This window comes from Dromiciops gliroides, chromosome 3, assembly GCF_019393635.1.
Source record: "Dromiciops gliroides isolate mDroGli1 chromosome 3, mDroGli1.pri, whole genome shotgun sequence".
NCBI lineage: Eukaryota > Metazoa > Chordata > Mammalia > Microbiotheria > Microbiotheriidae > Dromiciops > Dromiciops gliroides.
This window is the reverse complement of record NC_057863.1, coordinates 380,464,831-380,478,793: the sequence shown is the minus strand read 5'-3', so window position 1 is coordinate 380,478,793 and position 13,963 is coordinate 380,464,831. Positions and strand designations below refer to the sequence as shown.

General features: G+C 35.8%; 1 protein-coding gene across 1 annotated transcript in view; it reads right to left on the bottom strand.

Moving 5' to 3' along the window:
* Nucleotides 1–13,963, bottom strand: part of NCKAP5 (NCK associated protein 5) — a 1,132,898-nt gene that overhangs the window by 141,492 nt on the left and 977,443 nt on the right. Inside the window, 2 exon segments of the mRNA XM_043991612.1 lie at nucleotides 3,104–3,292; nucleotides 9,937–10,038. Of these exon segments, the coding sequence (XP_043847547.1) occupies nucleotides 3,104–3,292; nucleotides 9,937–10,038 (291 nt within the window).

The following is a 13,963-nucleotide window of genomic DNA, read 5'->3' as shown; positions in this document are numbered from 1 at the left end:
TGCCCCCCTTACCTTCTTAATAATGTTTTTTTTGGGGGGAGGGTTTTCTTTGATTTTGTTTCTTTGTTTTTGTAGTGCTTAGTATTCCACATGTGGTCTGACCAATGGAGAGAATAGTGGATAATCAAGTCCCTTGTTTTGAACATTTGAAATTAAGCCCAAATTTGAATTTGATTTTTTAAAGAGCAGGTTCCCAAAGAAAATAAAAAATTAGCCCTTTTTTTCCACTAGAAATTTCCTCTACCTACATCTCTCTTATCTCATACTCACAAAGTTTATTGTTTTAACTTAAATGCAGGACTTTGCAGTTATTCTTTTAAAATTTGTATTACTAGAATCTGCCCATTATTCCATTTTGATTAGATTTTTTCACGATAGGGAATATTTTAGCTAAATATCAACTATCCTTACCTAGCTTAATTGAAATCGCATATTTGTAACCAAAACGTTCATGTCTTCATCAAATCATTAACAATGTCTTAATATAAAAGGCATGAAACAGAACTAGATCGCATGACACTAGAGAATTCTTTTCACAGTGATATAGATCTATTATTCAACATTCTTATGTATGTTCAATCTGTCACAAATCAACACAGCTTCATTATCTGGTCCATGTTTCCATCTTTTCCTCATAGATATGAGTAATAATATTACTTTAATATTTGCTGAAAAGCAAATATATATGTGTTTGTGTGTGTGAGTGTATGTGTATGTGTGTGTGTATTGATCTACTCGATTACTAACTGTCAAAATAGGGAAATTTATTTTCCTTGCATGACATATTCTTAGTGAACCCATGCTAGCTGCAAGTATACTCCACTTTCCTTCCTGAGTAGGGGGATATTTGAAGTGATAGATGTCAAGCTTATCAGCTTTTGGATTTCAAAATCCAAATTTCTATTTTGAATTCAAAATCATTTCTCCGTCCTGCTCTTTTTTTTTTGTTTTTTTGTGGGGCAATGAGGGTTAAGTGACTTGCCCAGGGTCACACAGCTAGTAAGTGTCAAGTGTCCGAGGCCGGATTTGAACTCAGGTCCTCCTGAATCCAGGGCCGGTGCTTTATCCACTGCACCACCTAGCTGCCCCCCATCCTGCTCTTTTAAGTGGATTACCAGGCTCTTTCAATGTTGCAATTCATGTGGACCAGGTTACTTAAAATAGAGCAACTGAGTGTCTTACTCTTTGCTTATTCATCTTATGTTTCAGTTTCTTATTTTTCAGTTTTTCAATTTATTTGTCAGTTGTTTTGGGGGGCCAGTTAGGTGGCACAGTGGATACAGCACTTGCCCTGGCATCAAGAAGACCTGAGTTCAAATCTCACCTTATACACTTACTAGCTTTGTGACCTTGAGCAAGTCATTTAACCCCAATTGCTATAAACATCCAGGACCATGTCCAGTGGTCCTGATATATATATATATATATATATATATATATATATATATATATATATATATATATATGTGTGTGTGTGTGTGTGTGTATCTTGTCACTGGACCCAGATGGCTCTGGAGGAGAAAGTGAGGTTGGTGACTTTGCACAGCCCTCCCTCATTTAAATCCAATTCACTGCAAGTTTGTGGCATCAGCCTGCCATGGTTCTCTTCAAAAATGAAGGACAAACAGTGATGTCAGTTTTTATTTTATTCTTCCCAGTTTGCCAATCATTAATTTCCTTGATAGAGAAGATTGTAGCAAAAGAATCATGTAGTTTAGCTTTTGTTCTGGATTCTGTTAACAATACAACATACTTGCCTTCTCATCACAGTACTAGTTTGAAAGGTTCCAGAATTTCTACATTCCCTTCAATTTTCATGTTTTACCTGGAGGAAACTCACATACTTACTAAGCCCGTTTCTACATATTGGGGGCTGAGAACAATACAAATTGGAAACTACTTAATTAATCCTGGATGCCTCTGAAAAGTGTCAGATTTGCTCAGTCAGTGGCATCTTTTTTCATTCTCTAACAAACCTCTATCCTTAACAGGAAATACTAAGATATAGAATGGCAAAGTTCTTCCCCTTGCCCAACTTTGTCTTCTCCCTTTATATCCAGTCATTCACTGGATCAAGCAATTATCTCTCCATACCTTTACTATTCCCAATTTTTGATCTTCAGCATAAATTACTATTGGCAAAGTTGGGCAAAAAACAACAACAACAAAAAAAAAACCCACACACCTGTTATTTCATAACATACAGAGGATATCTATTTGAATTTCCAGAGGAGAAGCTTCATAAAGAAACTACAACTGAAAATTTCCTCTTCCGTTGGTTTTATATACACATGAATTAAGAGATAGTCCCTAGGTTACTAGAATATCTCTTTCTTTTTCATGAATGTCAGGTACTTTCTTAGGAATAGAGCATTGTAGGATTTTAGAGCTGTAAGGGACATGAGGAACCAGTTTCAATTAGAGGTATCAAGGACATGGCCTATGAACTTCATTGTATTCCGCAAGATTTTCCAAGATGATTCTCTAGAAAATAGATTAAATTGTAATTGAGAAATATTTAACCAAATAAATAAATCACACTGGAACCCAGATAATGTTAATATGAGGCTTTCTAAATCAAAATATGATTGCATAAGGGATTCTTATATATAACTGAATAGTCTCCTTTTCTATTTGAGTTTGACAGTGCTGGTTTAAATGATTTGCCCAAGATCACAGTTAGTAAATGTCAGGGCTGAGGGTTACACCTAGTTCTTTTGGCTCCAAAATTCACTGATTTTTAAAAGTCCTGCTGGGCAAGAAGTTCAGACCAAATAACAGTAGATAGAGAGCAACCAGATAAAAGTATTTCAATACTTAATGCTTTAGGATGAAGGCTAAGTCTATCTTTCTCAGTTTATTTTTGGAATCAATCAATAAATTTTATTAGATGCCTACCAAGCGCCATTTCTAGGGCTTAGGAATAGATGCAAAGTACAACAACCTCTACTCTTAGAGAGCTTCCATTCTCATGATATTCACATATATTCCCTACATTTAGGTGGTCAGAGAACTTCTCTCTAATCTATTATCAACCCCATCAAACTAGGAACATTTTCAAGGCACTACCATGCAGTTGCTGGGCCTAGAGTATTGGTCTTACCCTTTTACTGAGAGTCTTCCCATCATTCCAAGTATAGGAGGAGCCACTGGAGTATTCACTACATGTGCTGGACAAAGAGAGTTCACTACTGCTGCAGCTGTTCCGGGGACAAAGCCGTCCAGAGCTAGTCATGTTCAAGGCAGGGCCCTTTGGGACAGGGACTCCAGATTTTGCATTTAGCTGGCATTCCTATCAATAGAAAAACAGCAACATGAAAAGCAGATACATTTAGGAAAGAAAATGTAAGTTGACTTTGTCCTAGTCTACAAGCATTAATTGATTGACTTATTTCTATGAATTTCCCAAATGCACAGGCAAAAGTCATACAGCTATGACATTTCCTCATTTCTAATCACATCAGTTGGGGAAATGCAATGATCTTAAAACATGATCTCAGTATCTCATAATAAAGCAGTTTTGGGGCAGCTAGATGGCGCAGTGGATAGAGCACTGGCCCTGGAGTCAGGAGTACCTGAGTTCAAATCCGGCCTCAGACACTTAATACTTAACTAGCTGTGTGACCCTGGGCAAGTCACTTAACCCCAATTGCCTCACTAAAAAAAAATAATAATAATAATAAAGCAGTTTTCCCTACTATAGGTTTGGCAGCATGGTGCAGTAGGGAAAAATAAAATTATGAAGTATTGACTCTGTCATTACCCAGTTTTGTGGCTTTCTTGGGCATGTCACTTCTCCTATTGGGCCCTCAGTTTCACCCCTTCTTGCCCTGGACTTAATAATCAAATCAATATTAACATTGTTCTTGGAAAGAGCATGTCAGTTGGCTGCCCTATGAATCAATTCCTCATGCACCACATTCCCCAATCATTGTATGTATGTATGTACGCATGTATTTACATATGTGTGCATGTATATATTTCCCCAGCACATTATAATATAATCACAGTGAGGACATGAACACCTTCATTTTTGAAATTGTTATGTCTAAAATCTAGCACAGTGTTTAACAAATAATTTTTCAAAAAGGAATGAATTTTTACTTCCTTATTTCTTAATGCATTATTAGATAACAAGGTCACACTATTAAAAAAAACAAACGCGTTTGATGTTATAATATATTGCTAATGTGATCAGGACCTTCACATTTGGAACCCTTTTCCTCCTTTTCTCCACCTCTTGTCTTCCTTGACTTCTTCAAGCCTCAGCTCAAATCCTAACTTCTAAGAGAAGCCTTTCCCTGTCCCCTTTAATGCTACTACCTTCTCTCTGTTAATTATCTCCATTTCATTCTGTATATATCTTGTTTCTACTTGGTTTTTTGTATGTTGTCTCCCCCATTAGATTATAATCTCTTTGAGGAAAGAGACAGTTTTTTGTTATTGTTGTTGTTGTTGTTGTTGTTGTTTTTGCTTCTCTAGTTCTTAGCACAGCACCTGGAACATGGGAGGCGCAATAAATGTTTATTGTTGATTTGACATCAAAACCCTTTTTACTCAGCTTCAGAATTCTAGATCCTGGGTGAGGAGTGACTAGGTTGTTTGGATTATTATGCATTGCATTAGGCATGGGCTATGGGAAAACACCACAAACAAAGTTCTAAAAAGTTCAAGTACATCTTGACAACTGCATTATATTACTCTCATGTAACAGATGAGGTCCCCATAAGCTGGACAAGGTAAATTAATTTAGTGTCCCAACTGCAATGTCCACTGAGAATGGAATCTTTCCATTACCTTCGAATTCCAGTTTCCTATCTAGTATAAAGCTTTGTCTAAGAAACTCTCTGATGTAGAACAATCCATCTTCATGACACCTGTAGACAGCCAAAGCATCTTGCTTATGCAATTTATTGACACTTTATGGGTGCCATTAGTACTTGAGTAGTTATCACCCTTCTCCAAATGCAATTTCAGCTGACTGTGAATAAATGCAACTTTGGGAAAGGAAATAATGAAGACCAGAAAATACTTTTGCTAAAATATTAAACCTTTGTATAAGTAAATATACAGGATGGGTTTAATTTGCTTTCTAACCAATGCCCACATGCTTAATAATGTTAGATCTTATCCAACATTACGCATATGGATTGCTGCTGATATTTCTTCCTTGCCACATAACTGGTTTTTAAAATGATTTAAGATTCCAAGGAGTCTCACTAGTGTATTGTTATTTTTTAAAAAAAAATTTAGACTTGAATTTCATTAAAAATCAAAAGCCATCTCCAGATCCAGCTTTAAGCAATATTTATTGATTTTTTAGATTTTACTTATTGCCAGATGTAGCTTAGTTGAGAAGTATGCTTTCATATGTATGTCTCAATAGAAGACAACAGACCTGTGATTATATGAAACATAAGCAGCTGGTACAACTGCTAGGCAGATCCACTGGCTGCTTAAATCCGGAGGATGCCTTATGACAAATTTTTAAACATTACATTGAGTTGCACATCTACTTATGGCTTTGCCACTTTCCTATTCCTTGTCACCCCACATTTTATTATTTCACTGTTTGACTGAAGAATACAGTGCTGGTTATTAACAGCTTCATCTGCTTTGACAGGTCAGGTGCACTTGTACTGGAGAAGCTATGGGGGAGTTGCTCCCTATAATGCTACCAGTGTGTGTATAAGAGTTACACAGTCCTAAATATGACAAATAGGTGTGTAGTCACCGTACACATGTAAAGATTAGGTCTTTTATTTTTTTTATAATTTATAGTTTGTCTTCTTTCAAAAAAGATCTCCACAGGCTTAGAGATTAAAACACATACCAGGAAAAGACATTAAATGATAGAAGAACTGGGAAGCAGAAGGAGTAGATAATTTCAGGAGCCCAAATTGGGAATACTATCACATTCAGGCAAGCAATTGGCCTCTTGATTTTGGTTCTTGGATAAACATTACTCTGTGGTATAGTGGACTAAAGATATCTTCATATCCAGCTATCATTTCACAAAGAGATAAAGGATTTTTATTGAAAAAAAAAGACCATTTCTACTTCAATGCTTTATAAGGACAGAGGGCAGGATGCTTTGCTGATATTATTTTCAATTCTGCCTTGGAATTAGTGTGTTCATTCAGTGGCTAAAAAGCTTCAGGAACTGTTTGCCTCAGTCACACAGGTATCTTCTTCATCCCTTTAATATATCTCACACTTGTCTGCAACTATATCTTTGTGAATGGCTAGTTCCTTTTTCTAGAATTCTCTGGTCTACTTTTCTTCTCTACCTCCGCCCAAATCCTACTATTCTCCAATTTTAGATCCGATCTCATTTCTTTTTTCCTATGAAGCTTTCCCTACCCATCTTCTCTGAAAGCGGATTCTGACCTTCTCTTCTAGAATCATAGACTGTTCAGTGGTAAGCGACCTATGCAATCCTACAATACAATTATTTGTACTGATCACTTAGAATTTGGCATTTATAGCATAATAAAGTACTGGCAATATGGAGGAAAGGCTAGAATTAACTTCATAGCTGGGAAAACCTAGGTTCAAGCTCTGCTGGCTGCCTAACTATGGGCAAGTCACTTAATTTCTCAGTGTTCAAGAAAACTCTCACAGCCTAAAAATTACAAGAAGGTATGATCCTATTTAGTAAAAAGGACTCATATGGAATCTCCCTATATCAGTGAAGTCTTAGGTCTAGTTTCTATCTCTTTGGTATTGTTAGTGATATTTTAATATACATATTGGTCATCCCATTAACCAAACTGTAATTTCTTTAGGATAAGGACCATGGCCTAAATTTCTTTGTAGCATTTTAGTACCTAGCACAGGGTTAAGCACTGATAAAAAGAGAGTAATATCATTGATTTAGCATCAAAAGATTCTAGATATCATATAGTTCAACACTTTCATTCTGCAAAGAAACTAAGTCCAAGAGAAGTTAAATGACTTGCCCAAGGTCACACAGGAAGTGTTAGATTTGGATTTGAAATCAAGTCCTATGACCATAAGTTCCTTGTTGCTGCACCCTTTCCCTATCTCCCCTCCCCAATATTATGCCACAGGTAGTAGAAGATCAAATAATACTTGTTGATTATAGACTTAAAAACATTTGGGATCAATATGATGGATACAAACATTGTCACTCTCAAAGAAGATGATGGCACAATTCTGAAGTTATATTTCTTTACTGGTATAATTTTTTCTCTAGAAGTGATTGTGATATTTTTGTTGTTTGTCTATTCTCAAAGAGGACCATGCCATCAGGATGGTGTCATAACTTGCACTGAATTAGATTTATGTGAGTAAAAACTGTGCAAGGTCACCAACCTCTCTCTCCTCCAGAGCTGTCTGGGTCCAGTGGTAAATATACAATGGCAGGGGCAGCAAGGTGGTGCAGTGGATAAAGCACCAGCCCTGGATTAAGGAGGACCTGAGTTCAAAACCAGCCTTAGACACTTGACACTTACTAAATGTGAGACCCTGAGCAAGTCACTTAACCGTCATTGCCTGCCCTCCCCCCCCCAAAAAAAATACAATGGGACAACTGGAGATGGTTCTGCATGTTTTGAGGCAATCAGGATTAAGTAACTTGCCCAGGGTCACACAGTCAGTAAGTATCTGAGGTTAAATTTGAACTCTGGTCCTCCCAACTTCAGAGCCAGTGTTCTATCCACTGTACCACCTACCTGCCCCCGATTGTGATGTTAAAGATTTAAGGAAAGCAGCAGGAACAAATAAAGAGGAGTGTTATGGGGAAGAAAACTGTTTGCCAAAGTAATTTTCCATGTTTGACAAAGTTACTCCCCTACTATATAAACTCCATTGGCTCTTTATCACCTGTAGGTGCAAATTAAAGCACTTATGTTGGCTTTATAGCCCTTCACAACTTGGCCTCAAACTACTTTTGCAAGTTTAACATATTATATTACTCTCCTCCTGGTACTTGAGAGTCCAGTCACATTGGCCTTCTTGCTGATTCTCCATCTTTCATCTTGGTATTTTTGCACTAGCTGTCACCTGAGCCTCCAATGCACTCCCTTCCCTGCTCTGTCCTTGAGAATTCTGTTTTCTTGAGAACTCTGTTCAACTGAAACCTTCTATATGAAGCTTTTGCTGAACTGTCAAACTACTGATGCCACCTCCCTCAGACACTTACTATCTTCTTGATTTTAGGTTAGTTTCTTAATTTCTTTGAGATTCAGTTTTCTCATCTGTAAAATGAGAGGTTTGGACTACATGATCTCTGAAGACCCTTCTGCCTCTAGATCTGTTACTATAATCCCCTCAAACTTCCCTTGTATTTATTGTCCATGTATTTGGCATAAACTCATTTGTATATATGCTCTTTCTCCTAAAAAATGGAAGATTTTCAAGGGGAGATTTTGTTTTATTTCTGTCTGCCCAGCACCTAGCCCAGTGAAACATACATGACAGTATATTATGAAATACTAGTCCATTGATTGTTTGGGAAGATCACTAGTGTTGGAAGGAGATGACTTGAGTTTAGAATCTTGATTCTGGTATGTGCCAACAGTGTAACTCTGGCAAACCATTTAACATCTATGTGCTTTGGAGCTCTTATTTATAAAAGGGGGCTAATAGTATGCATATAATAATAGTTCCTAGGGTTATCTTGAGTTTACTTCTATCCTTATAGTCTCACTGCTGTTTAGAAGTTACACAATAAGCATATAAAAATGTGAATTTTAATTATCCTATGGTTATGCTTGTGTCATTACTAATTGATATGAAGTAGATATACTTTAAAATTGTGGAATTCAGCCATTAGACCACATTTGGCCATGTGGTCATCCACGCTGACTCAGGATGGATGGTTAGATGGTTGAATACCCACGACTGTGGTTGGCATTCAATTAATCTCCCTTTCCCACCTCCTGTTACATTGCTATAATGATCTCTAAGATGTCTACTCAGAAGTCATGGCATTCTATGAAATGCAAATAATTCTTTTAAAAAATAAAACATTATACTGTCATCTCCATATTATCTTAATTATATTATGTTAATTTGAAAAATATATACTTGTAGTTTTGCACTGAATGTGGAATTTTCTCATCCTTTATTTTTATACTCCCACCTTGAGCAGCTCATGCACTTAAAATCTCACTGTGTGAATTATACAAGAGCAGCATTTCAGTTAAACAGAGAATGGCAGCCAAGAATTTCTTGGATGAAATCTGCTCAGTTAAATAATATGGCCTTCAGGCCATATTATAGATTGAATGCTATTAGTGTCTTTATGAATGTGTAAAATTATAGCATTCCACTAAAATTTAATTCCAATTTAACTTAAAAGTATTTACTTTTGATATAGGATATCACATTTTGACCGACAAAATTATACAGTAAAATAAAGGGCAAGTTATCTATAAGTGTTCAGCCATCAGTTTTTCATGCCTTTACATTTAAAAAAAGATATTTTTATCTAGCTTTTATTTTTAAGTTACCTTATTTTATATAAATAAGCATTAATAGGCACACTGGTTAAAGTTTTGCCAAATAAGCATAAAACTAACCCTACATTTAAAAAAATGCAGAGCTTATGAATTTTTAAAAGTTCATACATAATATATCATAAAAGTAGGATGAATAATATGGTACATAGGCTTTAATAAAAAGCTCCTTGACCATTTCTCAGAGACTTTGAGATATAATCAATACCCAAAAAGGTATCTTGGGGACATAGCAAAGATTTATGCTTTTTTTTGCCCAGAGTGACACTTTCTGCTTACTATATCAACCACAGACATGATATTGAATTTCAAGGAATAGAAGAAAGGAAAGTATTTTTATCTGTCTTACAACCCTTCAAAGATAAGTTTAATAGTACACCTGTGACATCATTCTTAATGGAAAGAAAATAGTGTTAGTAACAAGTGATTAGAAAGCAAGAGAAAAACTCACATGAATGTCAACATCTGTTCGTGATTGCATTGAACTTTGGTTTCTTTCTACCTCTGAAAGCAAATCCCCTGATGAAAGGTCCAAGATGCGAGAGTGAAGTTTCTAAGGAGTGATAAAGAAAAACCAAAGGAGAAGATTAGTTAGCAATAATAGTTTGCTTCATAATTTCATCGAGGACAGTAAAACTGTAGAAAGAGAAGGTGATTGCCTGATTAAACTGCATGTGTTAAAGAATTACAGAATCTTGTCGGAAGGGACCTTGGAGTTCAAGTAGCCCAACCTTTACATAAAGCTGGAATCTCCTAATTTGAAAGCTTGCTGTAGATTCATAAAAATACTTACAATCATAAAATAACCAATGGAAAACCACTCTAATGAATCCCATTTGAGAGAGTCTAGCCACTCTTGCACATGATATGCTGGAAAATTAATATTAAGAAAAATGTAAATATTTGGAGACATTTATTTAAGGATTCTGGTGGACCGTAATGAAAGGCATTAAAATGAATATTTCATATTAACAGTTAAACATTCCCTATCCCTGCCCCATCATTTTAACCTTGCTATGTTAAACAGTGGTTAGAACTTGAGTAAAATGATTGTAAAAGTGACCCTATTTCTAAACAGCATTGATCTTGTGAAATCTTCCCTTGGACACTTTTTAACTCAAAGTCATTAATGTCATCTGTTAGGAACAATTAATGTGAATAGAAAATAATTGCATCAGGGAGCTGGGGACTCAGAGGATTTTGTGCATTAATATTCACATGCTGTTCGATTACATACTCAATTCTTTACTTCAGTTTTGCTTGGGAGGACTGCTAAACCAGTGCCATTTCCCCATATTAATCTGTATACTAATTACTAGGGCTTTCTGCACACATTAAATTTGATCTGTTTAATTGCAAATACAATAAACCTCATGATGTATGCCTAACTTCTTCTAAGCTGATGACTTAAAGAAAGAAGAAATTATATTTACTGTCTAGTTTGTCCTGGACACTACTTCTGTGACTTTAGACATCACCAATCTATCAAATTAATGCACACATGATCTATCTTCCTTCCTTCCTTCCTTCCTTCCTTCCTTCTTTCCTTCCTTCCTTCCTTCCTTCCTTCCTTCCTTCCTTCCTTCCTTCCTTCCTTCCTTCCTTCCTTCCTTCCTTCCTTCCTTCCTTCCTTCCTTCCTTCCTTCCTTCCTCTGTCCTTCCCTTCTTTCTCTTTCTTTCTTCCTCTGTTTCTTTCTTTTGTTCTCTCTCTCTCACTCACTCTCACTCTCCCCACACACTCTCATACACATATACTCTTCTTCATGACTTTCCTTTTCTTCACTAAGATAGCTCAATAGTAAATTGGCTTTGATTCAGACAATTTCATATATTTTGTAACACTAATTAATTTTAGGGTCACTTCAGAGATCAAAGGTTACATCAAAGATCATAATTTATCTGCTTTTTACTCAGCAGTTTCCTTCAGTTCCTACTGCAGTCTGCCAAAAACTACAGCAAACAGTGAGTGAATAATCAGCATCCTTTTCCACTCTCATTTCAGTTCTGGTGTGCTGCTGACTAGAGTGGAATGCCCAACAATGATGACAGTACTGGTGATTTTAAAGGTGTCATAATCTAATAATCAATTTCAAAAGACATTAAGCATCTATAATATATAAGGCACTCTGCTAGTCACTAAGGATAAAGTGGCAGAAAAAAAAGTTTATGCCCTCAAGAAGCATATACTTTAATAGTTCCATACATTCTAGAAACATATAAGTACATGATAATTTAGAAAGTATAGAAAAAGCACCAAAAACTAGGGTATCATGAAAGTCTTCCTATAGGATGTTGCATATGGGCTAAGTTTTGCAGGAAGATAAGTGAAGAGGGAGAGACTTATAGATAAGGTCACCTAGATAAGTGTCTGAACCTAGATTGCAAACAAATTCTATTCATTCCAAATCCAAGGCTCCTTCAACCATATCACACCTAAAAGCTTCAATGAATGAATCAGTCAATACATTTTTCAGAGCGACCACTCTCTTATAAACAATATAAATATTTACCCCAATTTTTTTTCTGAACACAGATGTAGAACTTAATTCTTATCCCTACTTTGTTTTGTCTCATATTAGATTCAGTCCATCATTCCTGTTTGTGGAATTATTTTTGAAAATTGGGGGCAGGTAGGTGGCCAGTAATGAAAGCAGTGGGGCTGGAATCAGAAATACATGAGTTTAAATCTGGCCTTAGTCATTTACTAGCTGTGTGGCCCTTGGTAATTTACATAACCTCTGTCTGGCTCAGTTTCCTTAACTGTAAAATGGAGACAAGAATGGTGCCTACCACATAGTTGTTGTGAGAATAAAATAACAGTTAACAAGTTAACATGCTTTATGAACTTTAATGCACTACACAAAATGCTAGTTTTACACAATATATTAGGTACTCCTCCCAGCTTTATATATTACAAAATATTTTAAGAATGCCTTTATTCAAGCTATTGATTACATTTTGTACAATAAAAGGCCAATGAAAAACTACTCCTCCAAAAATTTCCTTTCAGGTTATTATGAAATAAATCATCAGTCTATGTTTTGGATAAAGCCACCTGATTACATAATCCATGGCTTGCCACCTAGTCTACAATTATATTGTGAAAAAACCCTTGTCAAAAGGTTTTTTGTTTGTTTCTATTTTATTTTCCTTTTAAAATTTATTTTTTAAATTTTTGCTGAAATATAGGGAATATTATGTCTACAGCCTTTTCCTGAAATAATCAGCCTTCTAAAAAAGGAAATGAGATTAATTTGTCATGCCTCGTTCTTTATGAACCCATGGTGGCTCCTACTTATCAGTACTTTCCCTAAGTGCACACAAACTATCTTTTAAATAATGAATTATGGTAGTTTGATAAGAATTGATGTCAAACTATCCAGCCCATGATTTGAAGAATCTAATTCCTTCCATTCATTAATAGTGACAATATTCTTCCACCTCTACTCTCATAACACTTTTCCAGATCATTATCATTTTTAAAAGATAACTGATGACAGTTTAGTGATTATATTTACAAAGTTTTCCCTGGGATATAATGTGTTCAGAGCAGGTGACTTGAATTTACTTAGGGTGTTCGCTTACTATCTCTGGGACAGGTAGTTAGTGCAATGAATATAATGCCAGTCCTGGAGCCTGGAAGACTTGAGTTTAAATCTAGCCTCAGACACTTGCTAGTTGTGTGACCCTGGGCAAGTCACTTAATCCTGTTTGCCTCAGTTTCCTTATCTGTAAAATGAGCTGCAGAAGGGAATGGCAAATCTCTCCAGTGTCTTTGCCAAGAAAACCCCAAATGGGATCACAAAAGAGTTGGCCATGACTGAACAACTAAAGAAGAGACTAACTATCGCTTCATCTACCTTAGGTATCAACTCCCTATTAACTATCTTGGTTCTATCCTTCCCAGGCTAAAGGTCATTCTCCTTGATAGAGAACAAACATGATTGGAGTTTTTGCTCAAGAGTTTTCATGCCTTTTTGCTTAAGCCTTAATGGTATGTCATCTTTCTTCCTATTCTCACCTCTAACAAAATGCCTTATCCTGTCCTTAGCACTTAGAAATAAATAGATGGATAGATAGATAGATAGATAGATAGATAGATAGATAGATAGATAGACTGACTGACTTTTGACAAAGTGTTTTCACAGTATAATTGTAGATTAGATGGAGAATCATGGATTATAGAATTAGATAGCTTTATCCAAAGCATTGAATGCTGATTTCATGGTAACTTGAAAGGATTTCTGGAGGAACACTTTGTCAATGGCCTAAAGTGCAAAATGTAAAAAATGTCTCAGCTTGTTCTGGCCTTTCCCTTTCTTGGAACTATTTTATAACCCCTTTTCTTCTTTTTGTATTTGTTCTCAGTTTTAAAGAATTCTTCTATTAAAACACACAGACATACCTGTCCCTTTTAAATTCTAGCTAATAAAATCAATGACTTTCCAATGCAGCCATGTCATTCTCTTTGAATATCT